General features: G+C 36.3%; 1 protein-coding gene across 3 annotated transcripts in view; it reads right to left on the bottom strand.

Moving 5' to 3' along the window:
* Positions 1–1,571: 1,571 nt before the first annotated feature.
* The window catches only part of SF3B1 (splicing factor 3b subunit 1), a 63,868-nt gene continuing 44,783 nt past the window's right edge, over positions 1,572–20,656 (bottom strand). For 2 of the 3 annotated variants that reach the window (XM_067741105.1, XM_067741106.1), the window contains 19 exons: positions 18,640–18,877; positions 17,297–17,509; positions 16,920–17,041; positions 15,045–15,242; positions 14,851–14,952; positions 13,155–13,334; positions 12,380–12,466; positions 11,750–12,020; positions 11,314–11,459; positions 11,061–11,207; positions 10,794–10,919; positions 10,114–10,335; positions 9,640–9,822; positions 9,441–9,552; positions 7,842–7,962; positions 7,390–7,521; positions 5,922–6,194; positions 4,282–4,498; positions 1,572–3,998 (listed from right to left, as the gene is read on the bottom strand). In XM_067741105.1, coding sequence (XP_067597206.1) covers positions 3,840–3,998; positions 4,282–4,498; positions 5,922–6,194; positions 7,390–7,521; positions 7,842–7,962; positions 9,441–9,552; positions 9,640–9,822; positions 10,114–10,335; positions 10,794–10,919; positions 11,061–11,207; positions 11,314–11,459; positions 11,750–12,020; positions 12,380–12,466; positions 13,155–13,334; positions 14,851–14,952; positions 15,045–15,242; positions 16,920–17,041; positions 17,297–17,509; positions 18,640–18,877 — 3,249 coding nt within the window. In that variant the 3' untranslated portion in view covers positions 1,572–3,839. Of the gene's footprint in view, positions 3,999–4,281; positions 4,499–5,921; positions 6,195–7,389; positions 7,522–7,835; positions 7,963–8,358; positions 8,429–9,440; positions 9,553–9,639; positions 9,823–10,113; positions 10,336–10,793; positions 10,920–11,060; positions 11,208–11,313; positions 11,460–11,749; positions 12,021–12,379; positions 12,467–13,154; positions 13,335–14,850; positions 14,953–15,044; positions 15,243–16,919; positions 17,042–17,296; positions 17,510–18,639; positions 18,878–20,656 lie in introns of those variants that run through there. The other variant, XM_067741107.1, reaches the window with a different exon arrangement.

The raw sequence follows: 20,656 nt of genomic DNA, 5'->3' as shown, positions 1-20,656 counted from the left end.
CCACCACATCGCTGTCTTCCTTATGGACTCAGGGAAAGATGTTTCTCTTCCTGTCCAAGAAAATTCCTCCATCTGTGCCCTGACTTCCAACTCATCAGAAACTCATTCAGTTACCTGTTTTCTTTTGCTAACCAGCCTCCTTTTTATCTGGTCCCAAATTTCTCTGCAGTAATACTGACAGAAAATTGTTTCATGAAATTACATTATTTAAAAAAGGAGAGCAAATGCAGCAAAATTTTAACTACTCAATTTATGTGGATATACAGGTGTTCATTGTACTATTCTTTCAACTTTTCTCAATATTTGTAAATTTTTAAGCTTGGCGGGGAGTTAGATACAGGAACAATTAACAATTTCTCCTATTTGTTTTTTCCTAGCACAAAGATACTCCACGATAACACAAATTCCCTCCAAAGCCTGTTGCCCGTTAAAAATTTCCTTCCACAAAAAACAAAAAAATTTACTTCCAAAAAAATTTAACAAGTCTATTGTCTAACCTGACATGCAAGCATGTCCTTTTATAATCTTTTTGTATTATAAAATGATAAAACTGTTAAGAATAAATTTTTAAAACTTAGCTTTTCTAGCACGAACACTAGAAACGTCATTGACCTACTCTCTCGCATTTACTAAATCTTCATGACCGCATCGCAAATCTAAATTCACCATGAGTCACCTTACATTCCACAGCTTCCTATCCACATTTTCTTAACAAGAAGAACCAAGGGTCTCCTGCCTGCCCTCCTCCTCCAGCCATACCACACACCCCACCTCTCACAGGTGATAACCAGGGCGCTGAACAACTGCATTCAAAGTAGAGCACCGAGAAGCTGACGCTCCTGCCCCAGTGCTGTGCACCTGGCTCCAACTCGGCCACAAGATGCGCTGAGGACCAGAAAGCAGTCCACGTTTTACATGTTTTCAGCTTCTTGGTCCCAGGTCTGATGCGGAGATTTGCCCAAGGTAGGTGTTTAAGTATTTGTGAAATACTAAATCTAGTTCCTTCCTAGGTAACTGCTGCCGAAAATGAAACACTTTTTACATCATGCTTTGTTGTTTACCAGACATATTTGAGTCCTGCTTAAACAAGTTTCAAAATGGTTTTCAAGCTAGAGAGATTTTGTCCTCCAGAGTACATGAGACAATATCTGGAGGCATTTTGGGTCATCACTACTGGGGTGGGAGTGCTATTAGCATCTACTGGGTAGTCAGGTATGCTACTCAACATCCTACAATGCCCAGGACAGTGACCCACGATGAAGATGTGTCTGGCCCAAAATGTCAATAATGCCAAGGTTGAAAACCCCTGTGACAGCTGTAGTTCCTGCTTTATGTAACCTTGTGGGATTTAAGAAGCATTGAACACCAAAGAACCCAACAACTGAGCCTACATGACTGCAATTGTCTTCTTCAGTTTCTTTTAAAGAAAAAGTTCTTCGGTTTTTCCATACTAAGTTCCCATATTTGGAAAACCACCCAAAGAGCTCAATATTATTAAAATGGCACAACCACAACAGAGTGTAGTACAGGAACAATACAAAGTCAACTAAGATTAAAAACTGCTCTAAGACTTTAGATATAAGAAGTTTTATTCATCTGGTGGTACTTGATGCTCACAGGGCACCATACAACAAATTTAAAAAATACAATAAGAAAAAAATTGAACAGCCAAAGAGATCATTTCCATTAGAGGGCCCACAGAAAAACCAGCAAAAGCCCACAGAAAGACCCACCTACTGTCCCCTTAAGAACATTAATTTCTTCCTGCTTAAGTCTGGCTTTAAGAAACACCAAAGGAAAGTGCGAAAGAAAAAGTCTTTGAAAGATAGTTAAAACTTCACATAGCGTCTTTCACATGAGTACCTCACAAAATGCTTTCCTTATTCAAGTAAGTATGTAAAATAATCCAAACATTTGTGAGCCTCGATTTGGTCCCAACTTTCAAGATCGTAGGCCTCAGTATTTGCCTCACCTCTCTGTCCTCAAATTTGTATCAGTAAAAAGTCACTTACAGGTAAAGCCTCCTTTGCTCCACACTGCCACTACAAAGCACAGATGTTTTACATAAAGAGCAAGGGCCCAAGCAAATTCAAGTTATACAAGTACCTGAAGCGAAAATGTAACTAAATTTCCCCAAGACTGGTTTAAAACCAAATTTTCCCTTTGAAATCCATTGTATTCAATTTTCATGATTAGTAATTACTGAAGGTCATCTGACATCGAATACAGAGAAAAGCAAGATTTAAGGTTGTATGGGGGCTATTATTACAAAAACTTCTAAAAAGATAATTTTGGAAATTTAGTACACATTACCATGTTGTCACAAAGTTATGTCACACAAGAAACGAGTTACAAATTCTGCCTGGAGGGTCAGCTAATGCTCAATATCAATTCTGTACAAGTGAGCCAATTATAAGCTGTTTCTCAAGTAAGCCTCCACAACAGGGAGCCCTAAGTATTAACAGTTCAATCAATAAACCTCCTAGTCTCAGTATATTGGTTTTACTTACTGTGGCAGAGTCATCCTATGCTTAGGCTGCTGCAGAAGCTCATTTCCCATTAGACTGCACAGAAGTATTCAATACTATTACATAAGGAGACAAAATAAAACAGCTATGGGAAGTGAAGGACTAAGAAATTTTTGGCCAGAAAATTAGGGAAAACTGAAGATATACTTTATTATATACAAAAAATTACTGCCTTAATGCTTGGTTCCTCTAGATTTAAATGGCATTTCAGTTTATGCTTGACACCTACAGATCAATTCATTATCTGATTACTAAATGCAAAACTAAGCAAACCTAGACATTTCAGCTGCTACCATTGTATAATATCAGTACATAACTAATCTGTAACTAGATGTCTCCCCTTTTCCATTATACTGCATTTCTTAAGGGCAAGGGGCATGTCAAAAGCACCTTTGCATCCCTACAACTAAGCACACTGGCTGGTATACAGTAGGTGCTTAACAGGTATTTACTAAATATATTGTTGAATAGTGGCTTATGACATGGGAAAAGAGCCCAAAGATTGTCTTATTCTAACTAGCATTACTTAGGTAGTAGCCTCACTCCCAATAGGTACAAGGCAGTTTTAAAGTAAAGACACTTTCCCCACGTTCTACACAGAATCATCAAGAGTTGGATATGACTTGAATCACTTCCCTTAAGCATGTTCATAAAGCATTTTGAGAAATCAAGAGATGAAAGGCGCTATGTAAGTGCAAAATAATATTATTCAAGACAGTTCAGCAAAGATGCTATAGTTTCTATGGTGATGGAAGGGTTGTACTAGTTTGAGGTGAACACCCCCAAAGCTACTCTTCTCAATGTCATTATCAACAGAACAATGGAATTTTGACAAAGATGCCATCACTTTATATCACTTGTATTCTGCTACTTTCTATAAACCAGGTGACAGAAAATGATATAAAGCCACTTATTCTACACAAACCAGTACTTTATCAAAGTTCCGTATTTTACAAGTCATGTTCAAAAAACACACACAAGTTAGCATTTTGTACACAAATGTTTATTTCTCAATTAAACATTCCCTTTAAACACAAGGAATGAATTCTAAATCTTCATAAAGATGAATTAAAAATGAAAGCCCTCCAGAATAGTGTGTGCAATCACTGTGTTCTTGGTCACTACTGGCGTTTACTGTTTAACATCAAAAACAAAGACAGGTTATTTAAAAATCATGCTACTGGATTTCTAGCTCTTCCTCTATGACCAGTTCTATGCTGATCTGCAATGTTTTAAAAGTTTACATCACCAAATCGAAGCAAGTTTAAGGTGTGAAACAGCTGTGCATTAAACACAAAATAAACAATAAAGTTACAAGATATAGTCAAGTTCATAACGAATATAGGTGTTCTTATCATCATTGTAGATTCTTGGATAATGTGCTATGAGAGCATCCTGTGAACCAATGTAGATGGAGTTGTAAATTTTCCAATACACATCTCTGACTTTCCGGGCTGGGTGAAACAAACCCTAGAATAATTAAAAGGCTACATTACTTCAAGAAATACACAACCTTAACACAACTAACAAACCATAAAGATATGGTTGCAAGCATTTCCCTTTGAGAGAGAAAACAAGATGGCAATTGCACAAAACTGCAGAGGGCAAAGACAAAATCTAATCCTCCCTCCCTCCCCTCACAACTGTTCTCCCGTATGGCAAAAACACACCCTACCGATAATTAGGAACAGTGACTTAATTCAACTATAATTACTTTTTTCAATGAGTACTCTTTTAAAAATCTTTGACCTACCTGTAAACAATACTGCAGCATTCTACATGGTCCAATAGCAACTCTCAGACCCTCCAGGGCCCCCATAACTGCCTGAATTACATGGGGAGATGTCTCAAACACATTGGGCCATACATAGTTCAACAAGTGATTCAGTGAATCTTCACAACCAAATCCATAAACCCCAAGTGACATGTGTTGCACCACTGCACTAGCCGTCTGTCTGTGTACAAGGTCCCTGTAACAGAGGGGGAGAAAGCTCTTTGTTAAGATACAGTCTTAGTTTCACAGAAGATACATGCCTGCCCGTTAGAAACTAAATCACAAATTCAGTGCATGGAATGGATGCAGAGTCATCCCCACACCTTATGTATCTGATACAGAATGCTTTTAGAGTGACTAATGATTCTACTTGAGAACTTTGCTTTAACAACTCAAACCTCACTCTGGCTCAAAAATAAACCATATTTTTCTTTGAAAGTAATATAAGCAAGAAAGCCGAGCACAGTGTACATTTTATATGCTACTAAAAATGAGAGAGAACACATGACTCTTACATACGAATGATTAACAGTAATATCTCATTTTAAACTCTGTAAACTTAAAACCTTTGAAAGTAATTCAATACAACAGATAACTAAATTGAGACTAAATCTCTTCCCTTGTCAATTTTTTTTAAAGGTTCATTCAAGAACTCAATTTAGGGAAAGGAAGAGAAGGACCAATAATTTTTTCAAACCCAGAAATAAGAACTCTTATCACCTCCCATGTTTTAAATGAACTTATGTTTATGACAAGTCATTGAGTTATTTATTCCACAATTATTCAACTGACTACAAGCATCAGATAACGGGTCTATGAAGGGCATAAAAACAAGTTCACACTCTTTACCCTCAAAGGCAGGAAGAGTACCTTAAAGGTATAAGAGAAAAAAACATCTGAACTTAGTTACTAGCATCCTTATTTCTCTTATTTATTGTAATAATCTATTAGGCACAGACTGAAGTGAAGCTGTATTCCCCCTTAGTAAATTTCCCAACTAAAGTAATGTTTCTTGGTATCAGGACTCTATCAATCACTTCAAGCAGTACTTTATCAGTGGTCACCACCTGAATAACTGGGGGCCTGCAGTGGGAATAGTGTGGCTCTGGCAGGCTATGTTCAGTAGTTCAAAAGCCTTATAGAAACCTCTGCTTCATCTGCCGTAACAAAAAGCTAAAAAGATCGGGTCTCTTTGCCATACCAATAAGCTCATGCTCAACATTTCCTCTAATTATATTTGACTTTAATTCTTAAAACAAAAGTTGATCAGGAATTCCCTGGTGCTCCAGGGGTTAGGACTCAGCACTTTCACTGCCGGGGCCCAGGTTCAATCCCTGGTCAGGGAACTAAGATCCTGTGAGCTATGTGTGTGGCCAAAAGGCGGGGGGCTATTAAAACAGGGAGGGGGCACTTGGAAAAAAAATTGGGGGAACAACTATAGCATCTATCTTATTTAGAGATAATAGTCCTAATTTATTTATAGTTTCATAAAAATCCAGACTAATAGTCCCTTCTTTAACTACATCACAACAAATAGGTCATATAATAATTACTTCTATAAGTTCTAAAATAAAAGAAGAATTATAACTATTTTCTTGCATTTAGTTCAAGTCACTTACCTATCCATTAAAGCATCTTCAAGGAGTGGTGTTACAGCATAAATGTAGTCCTTTCCCATCTCACCAATATATTCAAACAAGAAGGAAAGTGATTTTAACACTCCATTTTGAACATTCAGTTCAGGAACTCTGTATTCATTCATTAAGGCAGGTAGTACTGTGAAGGGTGAACATGTTTCAGCGACAATAGCTATTGCTACAGTGGTACAAACTCTGTTCTGCCTTTCCTGAACTTTGAGGTTGTTTAAAAGTGTAGCCAATACATCATGAGGGCTGGAAAAAAATAAATGTGTCAGCAAACTGTTAGTTTACAAGTCAAAATTTTTTTTGGAGGGAAGAAAAATAATCAAAGGAATGGAACTTCATGCTAAGTAATTACTGGGAACTTAGTAATTTTATGCTAAAATGCAATACTTTCAAGTCACTGGCATTACGGTTTCTACTTAAGAACTTCATTTAAATTAAAGTGTTCATTTTAATGAAAAAATTCAAATGGCTTTATTTTCAAATATAATTTACAGTCTTTAGTATATTTCCTAAAACAAAAAGAAATTTCATTAAATGTTTAGACTGAATAATTCTTTGAGTGGTCAGAACATGGCCACTAGAGCAGGCAACCTTACAGTAGTATATGAACTGTGGTCTCCAATGCCACAACACACAAAATCTGTTTTCCAAAATCCTCCCTCCCACACACCTTTACCACATTTATTCTCCTTCTTTAAGCATTTATTTTACCACAAATTTAAAGGGACACAGGAACTAAAAAGTTAACAACAGCTATTCATTGCCAACTTCTTAACTACATCACAGATGAAAAAATATTATTGCTACCAAAAGGCATGTGGGGAGACTCTAATTAAATAATCCAACTTTTGTTACATTTTATTGCTTGAAAATATTTAGTTATTAAGCCACATATACATAAGTATCTCATTTTCTACAATGACTGTTTCTTCTAGTTTGGTTCTGGTGGAGCAGAAGCAAATAACCATAGGTTATCTAATAAAATAGCTATCATTCAGTTGTCTGTGGATTAATTTTAGAAAAATATTTTTAAAACACATAAAGCATTAACATGAAAACTGAATTATGTTAATTGTTTTACTAAGAACTGGCCTTAATATTTTAAGCAATATCCTAAAAGGACCAACAAAATTTGAAATTATTCTGAAATGGTACTGTTTCCCTCTTCTGAAAATAGTGAAGTGTGACTAAATGAAATTTTAAACTGTTCCATCTATTTTAATTCAATTTAACATTTAAGAAAACATTTCAAAAACTGAAGGTCAGTGGTTGAAGTCTATTCTAAAAAACATAAATAAAGTCTATTCTAACTGCATTACTCATACCTTGCCTTAAAAGAGAGTCTACAGAAATGGAAACACCTTTTAACACTACAATGGGTCTATTACAAAGTAAAAAAAAAAAAAAAAAAAAAAAATACACAGAAGTAAGTAATACTCACCCAATGGCCTTTGCAATATAACCAAATGTGTTGACTGTGGCTCTACGAATAGCTTTTTTGTGAGCTTTTAAGAGCTCTAAAAGCTCAAAGCAAATCCTCATCCATTCTCTTGCAGACACATATTCAGCTCCCCTAGTTTAAAAAAAAAAAAGTTAAATTTTTTGTAACAATAAGTTTTAAAAGGTAAATCTGCAAATTCAGTTCTCAAAACATGATTACCAATTCATTTTAAGCATTAAATAAAATTATTATTACTGCTCAGAAAGGATGGTTTAGTTTTAAAAATATACTGCCACTCCCTTATTACCATTCAAATTTGAAAATATTACTGAAATATTAGCCTGACCATATATACTTACATTAGAAACAATAAGCAAATTTGCAAAGTGAATAAAAGTGGCTAAATGTGAAACACAATACTGCTTATTAAAATGTTTAGGTAATCTGCTTACCTATCAGCAATACGTCCAACAAGATCAATACAATTCTCTTGTACTTTTTCATGCCTATTCTTTAAGATGGGGGTGAGTCTAGGCAGCAGATCTTTAATTGGTGGAGTCATCTTATGCATACCTATTTAACAGAAGTCAAACACACTATCAATTAACACGTGAACTGCAACCTTTGTTCATTTTACCTTTTATTTAACAATGTAATATACGTGACTAGGCATAAATACAAACTTACAGCTGCCTATGGAAAGAAAAAGCCCCAGCTTCAGATCAAACGCAGAATTTTTAACTTTTTATTAACAACTTCTGATTATGCATAAAAATGAAAGAAATTAGTGAAGTGATTTAAAGAATGATGGATACTCAACAACAAAAAAAAGTTTTATTTGGTTCTGAAATGTATTTGTACACTGACATTTAAATATGGGGACAGCTTATGTTCCGGCCATACACAACAATATAAGCCAGAGGTAGACATGTAAATTAAAGCAAAATTTTCCAGAAAGGGCCCCCTTACCCTTTAACTGCAAAACAAACAGATCTCCAGTCTCCCTGCAATGCAGGGCATACTTGGATGGTATTTACACCTATGAAGAGAGAAAAAAGGAGGCAGCTGGCAGGGGCTCTTGCTCTAACTAGAACTGCTTGCTCTGATTCTCTCTCCATTGCTTTTCCCATGTTTCTCTGACCAACAATATGGTTTACAATTCCCTGCAAACCAGAGCCCCACAAGTGGCCAAGTAACTGATTTTTGGCAAGTATCTCCAAGTAGAGAGAGAGGAAAGGGCTGAACTGGGGATTATATGTAAATGCGATGGTTTAAAGACCTCCTATACTGTATAAAAACCCCTTACTAAAATGAGAAAAATAGTGGCTATCACAGCCAGCTATTTCGACCTCTTGATAGGTTATTTCTGTCCCTCTAAACTCCGTAGAAGTTACTTTTGCAATAGTTACATTCACTTATAATGAAGGATAAAACAGGAGACCATTTGTTTGTTCCATCATAATGCCCTTAAAGAGGAAAAGCTTTGTTCTCCACACCCAAGAGCGTTTGTAATACACCTCTGTTTTAACTTTGGATAAAGAACTGAAAGGACAGTTTAAAAGAATTGGATTTAAATAAAAATGAGGTCACTTGATCAATTCACTTTTCTCTCTGGTTATTGTTCCTTGAACTTAATAGCAAGCAGGAAGACCTACCATAACCATTTACTAATTCAAGGTTGAATAAATATATAAAACTTTAGAGTTCTCTCCACCCACCACCTCCTCTCCCATATATTTCAGGTGACACACAATTTTTTTAGGGCCCTCTATCCCATGACTTCGAAGTTTTTTGAGTTGTGACTACTTCCTCCTCTCTTGCAGGTCCTAAACTTGCCCTCTTTCTCTCTTTTAAAGTAAAATATAAATAGACTTTGGGAGATAAGATTCTTGTGACATCCCAACTTAACTGTAATTTTCAGTGGTTAAAAAAAAAGTATCAGACATTCATTAGTCAACTCCTAAATAGGATTCTCTATTTTACTTTCAAAATACCAAAGGAACTTTAAAATACAAAACAAAAAATTCTTACATGACCAACAAATTCCATACCTATTACATTTACAATGGCCTTCAGTGCTCCAAGAATGCTGCCCAATACTTCAGGGTACTCTTCGCCCAAATACTCATACAAAACAACACCCAAGTGCCCCATCAATTTTTCCTGTAATAAAAAAATGATGATGATGAAATGTTACTGTTTACATTACTCCTTTTGGTGAAGAAATAAGAATCTGATATAAAAGTTTACCTCTTGACAAGTCTTCATGACAACAGCCGTTCGAGAGATCAAGTCAGCTGCCTGTTGCCTAACTTTTGCTGATTTGTTATTTAAACGCCACAAAACTGTACCGCAGATCTGAGGCAAGTACGGTTTGACTCGTTTGCCAAGAGCATTGACCACTGTGCCAAAGCCGTTCAACATTACTGAGTCCTTAAAAAAAAAAAAAAAAAAAAAAGCCAAGTTAAATCTAAAACCTACATTCAATGTGAACAAGAATTCAGTTTGTGACTAAACAGTTGAAATATAATTATATTCCGTTTCCAAAAATCTAACCTAAAAATTTGAGGTAGAAGAGTATTTCTTTGTAGCCAACTGCATGAGAACATGAACATTTAAAAATTATTTCAAATTTAATTACTCTTTGGTGATAATATTTACTTGAAAATATGTTTTACAAATATGAAAGTCAGTGGCAACTTGCCTAATAATTAGTATCATTACCTCTGTAGTCTGTTCTTGAAAAGCATAAAGAATACCATCAATCAGTTGTTCTTCAAGTTTATGATCAATGTCTGCTGCTCCCAAGTTGCCCATAATTTTCTCAATTGTCTCCATCACCATTTTTCTGTACTGTTCAGCTTCATCTTTCAGATCATCCACAATCCTGGATATAATTTCTGCTGCACCTACTTTGTTTGCCAACTCCACAGTAGTATCAACTAACTAAAAAGAGGAGGAAAAATCATTTAATTTACTGCTTTTCCAAGGAAATAAAGAGACATCATGAAAATGGAATATTCTAAAGATACTATTTAGCTAGTAAGCATGCTGAGGACAGATGGCTCCTACTATTAAAACTTTAAGAAAAAGGTGGCCAAAAACATTTAAATATGAGTCTAAGTCAAGGAGATTTAAGGTTACGATTGTATTCATGCTTCACCTAGCCAGATTAAGCAGTTCATTTACTAGACAAAAATGTCAATTTATAGTTGGCTATCTATCCTAGAATACAAAAGCAAAATGGAAGTTAACTGGCTGACTAAAATCCATCTCCTTTCACAATCAAACACAAACAACCTGTGAGTTTCTCAAGGCAAAAAATAACTTATGTAATATGCATTCAAACTGACTAAAGGATCAGTTGAAAGAATTTCTGAAACTATTTTATGATAAAAGCTTACCTGCCGGTAATTTCTTCTATCCAAAGCCATTCTGTGTTGCCAGAAGTGTTTAAAAAAAGGAGGAAGGATCTCTGTTTTAATGTAGTTTGCTTCTACACCATCTGTTCCACAACATTGCTTTACCACCTAAAATGTTAAAAAATAATAATAGTAATCACAGTCCTTGTTTAATACACAAGTTTTTTTAAAATGATATAAAATTCTCTTTGAACCATGAAACACATTTAGATTAACAAATCTGGAACAGCAACAATTTGGAACAATTACCTTCAGCACAATTTTCTTCATTTCTTCATCAGGAGATTGGAATTCTCGAATAAGAATTAACATCACTTCTCTAGTATAGTAGTTGGCATATTCTGCATCCATGAGAGGAATAAGATACCCAATAGCCTTTAAGAAAGCGGCCAGGCCCTATTTTAAAATAAAAAATATATATACTTAGTAAATTAGCTTTAAGTCACTTGAACTTCAATGAGTAGAAATAAAAAGAAAAATGAAATCAAACTGGTAAATCTACCTTTCCTCTGTGTTGGCGGATACCCTTCCATAGAGGCTTTAACACAGAATCAAAAGATTCAATACCATAAGGAGTTGCTGCTTCAGCCAAGGCAGCAATGGCCAAAGCACTAATGGTCCGAACTTTCTGCTGCTCATCCACAAGACCTATAAAAAACCAAACACAGGTTTTAACTAAGCAACATTACCTAACTTCCATAGCATCATGCAGATTCTAGAAACATATCTAGCCATTTAGTCAAATTGCAGAATCTGTTCCCATTAGACAAAATTAGGCAAAAGCCAGTATGAACCACAGCCTATTAGCAGCTAATATTACAAATCCAATCATAAACTATATGGTGTTTGTGTAGTTTACCTTCCATTTCTCTCTCCAAGAATCAGTAGCCTAAATTTCAGGAAACTGTCTTACAAGAGACAGTTATACTACAACTTACCATGTTCAATGATTTCAACTAAACTTCTGAGATGTGGCAAGATGGCACAGCCCATGAGAATAGCTATTTGCTGTACAATTTTTATACCAGTGTGTCTTGCTTGCCAGGACTTCTTGCTTTTGCACACAGCTTTTAAGAAAGGCAATAATGAAGGAATGCCCAGGGCAGAGGCTACAACAGCAAAAGCTCTAGCTGTTGTGTTACGGACATACTCATCCATGTTATCTATATCAGGTCTCATGGTAGAGATCATAGTAGCCAGACCAGCAGCCTGAAAGTTTAAGAAAAAAGCAACAGTCATGAGTTGATAACATTAACCCTCAATCATTCCATTCTAAAATAAAATAATCCGGGCTTCCCTGGTGGCGCAGTGGTTGGGAGTCCGCCTGCCGATGCAGGGGACACAGGTTCGTGCCCCAGTCCAGGAGGATCCCACATGCCGCGGAGCGGCTGGGCCCGTGGGCCATGGCCGCTGGGCCTGAGCATCCGGAGCCTGTGCTCCGCAGCGGGAGAGGCCGCAGCAGTGAGAGGCCCGCGTACCGCAAAAAAAAAAAATAAATTAAAAAAAATAATAAAATCAAATAATCATATCAACATATATAAAACTTTCTTCTCCAGAAACATAAATACCTTTGCCAAATTAGAAATAATCTCTCGGCCTTCCACTCTAGCATAGTAATCCTCATCAATCAACAATGGTTCAATGACCACCAGGATCTGAAAAAGAGAAGGAGCTACATTTTCACAGCAATTACTGATGCAATGCTCAAGTAACAGTACATGTAAGGGAATTTATAATTACCAGGACTTTGTTAATCAAGGGACAAATTAAGAATTTTAATCACACAAGTTGAAACCCCACATAAAGATGAGTATTTGGGAGCACTGTTAACTACACAGACTATAAAATACACACAGTACACACACACACACGCCCATCTGCATTTTACAATACTAAACCATAATTACCATCAGCAAAAAGATGCTTCTTAGTAGTAAATGGCATGGTATAGAAACATACGTTTTCTCATTCTAGTATCAATAAAAGCAAATTTTAAAATATGAATAATATGAACCCACTATATAAGATGGCAAAAAGTTACATCTATTTACCATGTATTTGTGTATGTATGCTTGTGCAAAGAAAAAGGTCTGGGAGGGCATGTAAATTTAACATTGGTTAACTGAATATCTTTAAAGGGGTTGAAATTTCCCTTTTTATTGTGAATGTGTAACATCAGCTGTTACTTTTTTAGAATTTTTAAATTTCACAAATACACCTAATAATAAGCTGGTCAAAAAAATCCACTAACTCCTTTTACTTAAAAAATATCAAACCAAAAAAATAAATAAATAAAATAAATAAATAAAATCAAACCATTAGAAACACAAATTGAGAACAAACCTTGTGCACATATGGTCGAACTAAGTCATCAAGTTTGTATAATATTCTATCAATAACTTTTACAAGTAAATGACGCTCTTGATCCTCAAGTGTAGGCGACATCAGCAGAGGAAGAATTTGATTAAACAAAGGACCAGCTCCAAATTCACGAGCTTTATCAGTAATCTGACGCAATGCAGCCTGGAAGAGAAAAGAGTAATAGGCATATTTCTTTATTATAAGCATGAGCCAATTAATTACTCCACGGTTTTCTGTAACTGAATATTTTAGTGTAAACTTCAGACACCTTACATAGAATAGCATGAGTTCATTCCCATCAAAATTACTCTGAAGTCTGAACTCTTGGGCTAAAGGCTCAATGTTTTCAGTTAATTCAAAAAGGGTAACTGAAAGCTGGAGAGCGTGTGGAGAAAAGAGAAGCCTCCTACACTGTTGGTGGGAATGTAAGTTGGTGCAGCCACTGTGGAAAACAGTATGGAGGTTCCTCAGAAAAGTAAAAATAGAGTTACCACATGATCTAGCAATCCCACTCCTGGGCATATATCTGGACAAAAATATAATTCAAAAAGATACATGCACCCCTCCCCATGTTCATGGCAGAACTATTTACAAGAGCCAAGATATGGAAAACACCTAAATGACCATCGACAGATGAATGGATAAAGAAAATGTGGTGCATATATACAACAGAATACTACTCATCCATAAACAAGAATAAAATACAGTAAGTCCCCTACATACAAACCTTCAAGTTGTGAACTTTCAAAGATGCAAACATGCCTCTGTATGCCAGGTATTGTACTGTACTACTGTACTTTTCAAGGTACTGTACTGTAAGATTAAAACTGCTTTATTTTTTGTTTTTTATGTATTATTTGTGTGAAAAGTATTATAAACCTATCACAGTACAGTACTACATAACTAGCCAATTGTGTTAGTTGGGTTACCTAGGCTAACTTTGTTGGACTTAAGAACAAACTGGACTTATGAATGCACCCTCAGAACGGAACTCATTAGTATGTAGGGGACTTACTGTAATGCCATTTGCAGCAACATGGATGCAACTAGAGATTATCATACTAAGTGAAGTAAGTCAGAAAGAGAAAGACAAATACCATATGATATCACTTGCATGTGGAATCTAAAATATGACACAAATGAACCTATATATGAAACAGAAACAGAATCAGGGACATAGAGAATAGACTAGTGGTTGCCAATGGGGAGAGGGGTGGGAGAGGGTTGAACTGGGAGTCTGGGATTAGCAGATATAAACTGGTATATATAGAGTGGATAAACAACAAGGTCCTACTGTATAGCACAGGGAACTATATTCAATATCCTGTGATAAACCATAACGGAAAAGAATATGAAAAATAATGTATATATATGTATAACTGAGTCACTTTGCTGTACAGCAGTAATTAACACAACATTGTAAGTAAACTATACTTCAATAAAAAATAAATTTTAAAAAAGGGTAATTTAATAGAAAGAGTCACAGAGTATAATATAAAACTCCTTAACTTCTCCTAAAGGATCAACCATCTTCAAGCCACATATGATACTAATACAATACCCCACATAATTCCACTAATTGTATTAGAATCTTCAGCATATTTTAAAGGCTCTGATGATAAAATGGAGAATCTCTAAAATTATAATGAACATGATGATTTAATAAACTGGTACTTACTTTTCTCATTGGAGGTGTTCCATTCTTAATTTTTAAAAGCAACTTCATTATTTTTCTCTCTTTTTGCTCTTCCGGACTAAGTGTTGATTCATCAACATCAACCTAACAGTAAAAAGTAAAAAGTTTAAAGGTTAGTGGAGATACTGTAACTTCTAAATAAAAAGTAATATTTTATTTCTGGTATTATCACTTACCAAAAGTTTATCAAAGTACTGAATATCATCAGGTTTTAAAAATGGAAGATTTCCAGATGGTTGGTCATTAACACTTTTCATAGTTCTATCTTCAGTTTGCATGTGGAAACCTGTCATACCACCCAAAGGTGTTGGAGTTGCTGTCAGCTTTCGAGCTGGAGTTCGAATAGGAACATATCCAGCTGGAGGGGGAAGTACCTAATACAGTTAAAAGACAGTTTAGGATTTTCTTAACTTTACATAGTAAATAATAACAAAAATGAACAATATTTGCAGTTAAGATGCTTTTTGCTTAGAGGCAAGAATTAACAATCCCATTTTTCTATCTTATTTATAAGTTTAAAATACACAAGTATTACTATTTCTCATCAAATTTAAATTAAGTGTATTAGAAGTAGGGGGAAATGAGGATACACAAAGGGGGCTTACAAATTCTGATCACTTTCAAACATTAGTCTATGTAAACATGTTGGTGAACCAATGTCATATAAATTGAAATAAGCTCAAAGTGCACATAATGTATAAAATATTATATTTTAGTAATAAATTAAAAATTCATGTAAATCTCTACAAAAACAAATCTTAATATTTAAGTCGTTCTACAAAAATGAGTGACTGCATAAAAACTACAACCAAAATATTCACCAAAGCCCTGTAAATACACAACATTTGACTAAACCCAAAAAATTCACTCAAGAGTCACAAAGGAGGGCTTCCCTGGTGGCGCAGTGGTTGGGAATCCGCCTGCCACTGCAGGGGACATGGGTTCGAGCCCTGGTCTGGGAAGATCCCACATGTCGCGGAGCAGCTGGGCCCCTGCGCCACGGCTGCTGAGCCTGTGCTCTAGGGCTCGCGAACCACAGCTGCTGAGCCCACGTGCTGCAGCTGCTGAAGCCTGTGTACCTGGGGCCCATGCTCCGCAACAGGAGAAGCCACCGCAGTGAGAGGCCCACGCGCTGCAACGAAGAGTGGCCCCTGCTCCCCGCAACTAGAGAAAGCCCACGCGCAGCAATGAAGACCCAATGCAGCCAAAAATAAATAAATTTTAAAAAGATGTAATGACTATCCTCTTAGAAAAAAAAAGAAAAAACTTGTATTAGAAAAAAAAAGATTCACAAAGGAGGATTTTCCCCCTCCTATTGATAAACCAATCAATGAATGCAATTGTAACAGACACTTAGCCAGTCAATAGTAGGCTGGAGAGTGACTATACCCGCAGCATTACACGGAGGGTACAAGAAGTTATAAAGCAGTAAGTTCATGCATACTTCAAACAAATACTCTAATACAAACCTAATGAGGGGGTAGGGGGAAATACATACATAAAAACTGTTAAAAAAGCAATAGGCATTGGCAGAAAAGGCTCTGTAAAGGCCATCAAATGACTTAGGTTCCAGCCCTGGTTATAACATCAGCTATATGACCACTTTTAGACCAGCAAAAGGTCCTTGAGTAACAGGTACCTAGACGATTTTAAAATGAACTTCAAGTTGCTATGGTAAAGAGAGAACATAACATTCTTCGTGTCCACTGGCAACCCATGAACTAAATACACAAGATTTTGTGAGACACCAAGTAAAATAACCATGATCTAATGTTGGAAATGAAATATACCTGGAAACAGCTAAAGAATGAAACGGCAGTAGTAAATTTGAGCAAGGCCAATGCAAACTTGACCAGTTAGTATTTTCAAAGAATATTTAAAATAAAATCCAGGGAATTCCCTGGCAGTCTAGTGGTTAGGACTCGGAACTTTCACTGCCGGGGCCCAGGTTCGATCCCTGGTTGGTGAACTCAGATCCTGCAAGCCACGCAGCGTGGCCAAAAAAAAATCTCTATCCTAAAAACCACCACACTCATATTCACTGTTTTTACCTTATATCCTTCTGGGAACATAGCATCTAATTCTTCATCAGACAATGGGCGATTTCTCTCATCAATTTCTCTCTCCCACCGCCAAGCCTGAAGCTGTTCAGGAGTCATACTCATTATGTGACCTACCAAAAAAGCAAATTTCTGTAACAATCTATGTAGTGCAAGACTTTTATCATTACACAGATCCTTGGGATATAAGATAGTTAACATCCATTCTAACATTTAATTGTTTATATTATAAACTCAAACCAAGACTTCTTTTTACATCCTGTTATTCTTGCTAAAAATAGGCATTAATGGCACACAGAAAAACCACAAAGAAAAAATTCAAAATACTAACAAGGGGAAAAAATTATTTCCAATGATAAAGTTTCTACCTGGAGTAGGGGTAGCCATGTTCATGGCTGGCGTGCCAATTGGTGTCTTTCCAGGGGTCAGAACAGGAGTGCTTCCACCCATCTGACTAGCTGGTGTTTCATCCCAACGTGACTTTCTTTTACTGGCTCCAGGAGTTGGTGTTTCACCAATGGAATCTCCACCTCGATCTGTTCGAGGAGTCTCAGCCCATCCACTTCCATGTCCAGGAGTATCTTTAAAGAAAAGGAGTGAATAAGCCTAAAATTTTAACCACTGTCAAAAAATGACTATTTTCAGACAACTAATATATTTAAACTGATCAATTTCAGAAACAGGATATTCCTAAAATGGAGACACATTTAAGTTTTAATGTTTCATTTCATATTTATTCTCCTTGACTGTATCTTTTCCACGGATTACAAAAACAATAAATGATAACCATCGAGGAACAGGAAAACAGAGCAAAGGATTTTTTCAACTACCCACAACATACAACCCATAGACAGCCACTTTATGTATCTTGGGCCACTTTTCATTTCTCCATGGAGTGAGATTACTCTGCATGTACAATTCTATACTGCCTCTCTCATCCATTGTATTTTTTTCCGGGTTTTTTTGGGCTGCGCCATGCGGCCTGTGGGATCTTAGTTTTAGTTCCCCGACCAGGGATGGAACCCGGGCCCCTTCAGTGAAAGCACCGAGTCCTAACCACTGGACCACCAGGGAATTCCCTACATTTCATGTTAAGCACTCTGCCCAATCATTAAAAATTCTTTATAAAATTTTAATATAGCAGATGTAATGTTAAATCTTAACTTCCCAACGCTAATATCATAAACAGTTAATGAAATACAGCTTTAGAGAGTTTACACAAAAAACAAGGTATTTAGGCAAATTTACACAGACAGAAAGTAAATGAGAGGTAACCAAAGGCTGGGAGAAGTAAGAATGGAGAGTTATTGCTTAATGGGTACAGTTTTTGTTTGGGATGATGACAAAGTTCTAGAAATGAATAAAGGTAATGGTTGCACAACACTGTGAATATACTTAATGCCACTGAATTGTACACTTATAATGGTTAAAATGATAAATTTTATGTTATATGTATTATACTACAATAAAAAAGAGGTTATGGCATACAAACTTTACTTTCTTCTAATGTTCTTCCTAAAATAAATCTTAAACCTCTTCAAGAAGGGAAAAGAATTAGGTATATCATCTGCTCAGTTCTTTACCTGTCCCAAAAGCATCTGTTTATTTATCTGTCTTCCTAGGACCAGAGAGAACAGATTTTGGCCATAAACATACCACTCATCAAATCAACATTTTACCCAAGCACACACCCAAACTCCACTAGAAGTACCTCTTTCTGTTTTGGGGGTCTCATCCCATCTGTTTTTACGAGCACTGGAAGTTGCACCTCCATGGCCTGGTGTCGCGTGGCCTGGTGTATCGCCCCGTCCAGGGGTAGCAGCGCCCGCAGGTGTGTGACTAGGTGTAGGATCCCATATTTTTGAGCCTGGGGTTGCTCCAGGAGTCTCACTTCCTTTTGCACGACCTGGTGTCTCATCCCATCTTAAGGAAGGGGTATGTCCAGGGGTCTTAATAGAGCAAAAAAAAATTTATTTCATACACCCACATAAAAATTAGAAAACCTGCTAAGCAAACAAAAAAAATTAAATGTTTTAGTTCATGATTAAGAGAATAGATTATCCTTCTGCTTAAAAGATACCTACTTTCTAGCAAATATGTTTATGACAAAAAATAACTTAAAGATTTAATTTGGAGCAATGAAAAAAGCCCTAATTTAAAAAACAATGTATTTTGGTTACGCCACTAATGGCTCCGTAACTTTGGGAAAACATTAAGGTTTCTCTGTCAAGATCTCAAGAATTTCACCTTTAATTATATCAGCACATCTCAAAACTGGGTCTTAGAGACAGAGACTCATGAGTTCCCACTAAGAATATTTTTGTTTTTGTTCAATTTTGTGTGTGTTTAATTAATTTAAGCATGTTTTGGATTACCTGGGTAATTATAACTAGATACTGCGACATTATTTCAAATCCCTGAGAAGAGGTTATATTTAGAATCACATCTATAATACTATTGCTCTGATGCTGGCAAGATTAGAAGTTGACTTAAATGATTGAAGGTTCCATGGTAGTTGAATAGAGACAAGTAGTGAGCAATGTAGGACATCAGACAGTACGAAAGCAAAAGAACCTGCAGAGTGCAGACAATATCATATCAAAAACAGCAGGTGAATTAGTGAAGCAAAACAAAATCTGTATTTAAATAATTCTGTAAGTTTTGTAGTATACTTTTACATATTTCTTTTAAAGTTGGATGTTCTATCCAACCCAAGAGTTCTATTTAGCTTTATGTTTGCAAATAAGACTCAGTATTTCTTCCTTTCAAAAGATTCTGTATAGGGCTTCCTTGGTGGCGCAGTGGTTGAGAGTCTGCCTGCCGATGCAGGGGACACGGGTTCATGCCCCGGTCCGGGAAGATCCCACGTGCCGCAGAGCGGCTGGGCCCATGAGCCATGGCCGCTGAGCCTGCACGTCCAGAGCCTGTGCTCCGCGACGGGAGAGGCCACAACAGTGAGAGGCCCGCGTACCGCAAAAGAAAAAAAAAAAAAAGATTCTATATATTACTCAGGGTTGAGAAATTCTCAATTAGATGAGTAAAGAACATAAATTGTTCAAAAGTCTCATTTTCAGCAACTGCTCTTCCTGCTCAATCAGGTAGGAAAAGATGTTTCCTAGTATCCGCTGTAATTCCCACAATCATAATTAAGATGGAGTTGTGTTAAATGAGAAGTGTGAAAGAAAACATGGTCTGACTCTCTACAGCTTTTATGAGATAGACATCAACTCTTGGGTCTCCTTTTCAGTTAAACAGATACCAAAAGGACAAGTTTCTCTTTCTCTGTTTTTAAAATTTGCACTGAATGTCAGTTTTTAAAATTTGCAGTGAATATCAACCACAGAATTTAAGTTAGTAATAACATATTATACAGAACCAAATCCTCTCATATATCAGCAAGCAAATGGAGACTCCTCAAGATCTAAAACTAAACTGTTTGGAAATTATGTGCTAGGTTTAGTGTACCTCAATTCTGGGTTTGGGAAAACAATGCCATGGCCTGACACATTTTTCCTTATTTGTAAATAAATCTGCAGTAGCCTATGCTAGAGTCAACAGTGACTTAGACTAGGGTGGTGGGGTCATGAAAAGTGGGTAGATCCTGAATATATTTAAAGGTCGGGCCAACAAAATGCATTTGTGGATAGGATGCCAGGGAAGAGAATAAGAGGAGTATAGGATGACCCTGAAATGATTTCTAAGGGTTTGGTTTGAGCCAATAGACATGG

The sequence above is a fragment of the Pseudorca crassidens genome, chromosome 6 (genome assembly GCF_039906515.1).
Source record: "Pseudorca crassidens isolate mPseCra1 chromosome 6, mPseCra1.hap1, whole genome shotgun sequence".
Lineage (NCBI taxonomy): Eukaryota > Metazoa > Chordata > Mammalia > Artiodactyla > Delphinidae > Pseudorca > Pseudorca crassidens.
The sequence above is the reverse complement of the archived record's forward strand: the minus strand, read 5'-3'. Positions and strand labels throughout refer to the sequence as shown.